A 2,221-nucleotide genomic window follows, 5' to 3' on the forward strand; every position below is an offset into this window, starting at 1 on the left:
GGCTAAAGCAAGGCTAACTCATTATCAGACGTTCTAACTTTTTTATTTTTATGTCCTCATTTTATATTTAAGTAATTGTTATTAGCTTCCTGTAGCAAAAGATCAAACTTCGTTACATCGTTATRTAAAAATATGTTTTTTGTGCTACAATGTTGCTTTTTATTTAATGTTTTTAACTTGTGCTTTCAACTCAGTTCTTCATTTTGAACTTTTCTGCAGCTGTAACAAACTAATTTCCTGTCTGGGTTCATCAGTGAGTCTTTTTGTTTTGTTCCACTTGTTTTGTCCCTGCAGGAACTCTTCTTCATCAGCAGCATTATGCATCACCTGAGGCTGCCGGTGTTCCTCCTCACAGCGCTCGTGTCGCTGCGCTGCATCGCCGCCGCTCCAAACCACAGGTGAGTCAGAGCAGGGAGGCAAGAAAATCTCCCCTGTCCTAAACGTCCATATTTTTATACTGAATGTTTTTTAAGTTTAAATGTGTCAAAGCATCTGGATGAATGTGCTCTGTTTTGTTTTTTTGGATGCTGCTTGGTTAAATTTGGTGCCAAACCATTTAAAATAATTTAAAAAATCTCTAAATTAATTGGAAAGAAACAGGCAGCCAGTGTCAGCTAAAAGCAGTGTGAGGTCTTCTTGTTTTGGTTTAAAATGTAATTGTTCAAGGCTGAAGTATAGAAGGGATGAAAACATTTAGAGGTTTTTATTGAGCACTAGTTCTTGAAAAAACAAACTCAAACCCAAATACTATAATTTAATAAGACAATGTTTTCATTTAGGGTAAGAAAATTCTGAGATAAATCACATTTATTATCACTTTAAACAAAGCAAATAAATCTAAATGTCATCAGCGTTACAGTAAATGGAAAAATGTTTATTTTCTGAATGTCTCAAACGCAGCTATGTAAACGAATCAGAATAGGACTCAATATTGACCCCTGAGGKACACCACAACAACTTGAACAGGGATAGTCAGTTCTGGTCCTCGAGGYCCGCAGCCCTGCACGTTTTACATGTTTCTCTGCTCCAGCACACCTGATTTGAATGAATGGATGATTTTCAGGCTTCTGCAGAACTTGGAAGAGGTAATTCACTGACTGAATCAGGTGTGTTTAGAGAAGGGGGAAAAAAGGTAAAACATGCAGGGCTGCGGACCTCAAGGACCGGAAATGACTATCCCTGAACTAGAGGATGAGGAAAATAGAAAAAGACAAATAAAATTTSATCTATGGCTCTCAAAGTGCTCAATTTTTTCTCAAATCAGCCACATTAAAATTAGAACAGGACWTGACATTAACCCCTGAGGTACATCACAACAAACAGAGGATGAGAAAAATAGAAAATTACAAATAAAATTTAAGCTACGTCTCACAAAACGCTCAATTTTTGACGAAAAATGTGATCAGTCACATTAAAATCAGATGTTAAATCTAGAAAAACTCAAGAACGGAGCGAACTGAGTGAAAGGATTTAAACGTTTTATGTCTGTGGGTTCTGGATGTAAAGATGACGAGGAGGAACAAGTCCTGCTCATTTCGCGTGGAAACGTGTCACATTGTAGAGCTCCTGCTAAGTGGACACTCCTCCGTCTCGTGGGACCGGTGGAGGTTTTGAAGAGATCATCAGTGTAAAATGGTCTCTCTCTCTCTCTCCCCCCTCTTTAATGTAGGTACTTGAGTCCGGGCGCCTCCTCCTCCTCCTCCTCCTTCGAGCAGGAGAGTGCTCCTCCAGACTCTGAGAGCTGGTCTCTGCCCGAGTTGATCTCCAACCCGTTCCTCGGCCTCGTGGCTGCTCGACCACAAAGAGGTCTTGCCGGAACCAGCAGGTTTGTTGTTGTTGTTTCTAACTGCATGGTGAGCAGTGTTGTATAAAGTACCTCAAAGTGATACTTGAGTAAAAGTACAAATATCTTACCATAAAATTACATTGGTAAAAGTTCAAGTCTCCTCTAAGAATATTACTTGAGTAAAAGTCTTAAAGTATCTAATATATTTAAGTATCAAAAGTAAATTTCTGACATAAAATGTACTTAAGTATTAAAAATATGGAGTAACAATGAGTGGCTAGACTTCCCAAAATGACATTTATTGGGAGTTGAGACCCTCATAAAACGTTTTTTCTAAAGGCCAAAATGGCTGTAATGTCAAATGAAAATGTCAATGTTAAAAAAAGTTTGGAAGCACTAGTCTACCTGCTTCAGCTTATACTATATATATATATA

General features: G+C 38.2%; 1 protein-coding gene across 1 annotated transcript in view; it reads left to right on the forward strand.

Annotated features, from left to right (window-relative positions):
* The window catches only part of iapp (islet amyloid polypeptide), a gene marked incomplete at its 5' end in the record, with an annotated part of 4,908 nt that overhangs the window by 1,179 nt on the left and 1,508 nt on the right, over window positions 1–2,221 (forward strand). Inside the window, 2 exon segments of the mRNA XM_014018868.1 lie at window positions 295–398; window positions 1,670–1,825. Coding sequence (XP_013874322.1) covers window positions 319–398; window positions 1,670–1,825 — 236 coding nt within the window.

This window comes from Austrofundulus limnaeus, unplaced genomic scaffold (assembly GCF_001266775.1).
Source record: "Austrofundulus limnaeus strain Quisiro unplaced genomic scaffold, Austrofundulus_limnaeus-1.0 Scaffold204, whole genome shotgun sequence".
In the NCBI taxonomy this organism is placed as follows: Eukaryota; Metazoa; Chordata; class Actinopteri; order Cyprinodontiformes; family Rivulidae; genus Austrofundulus; species Austrofundulus limnaeus.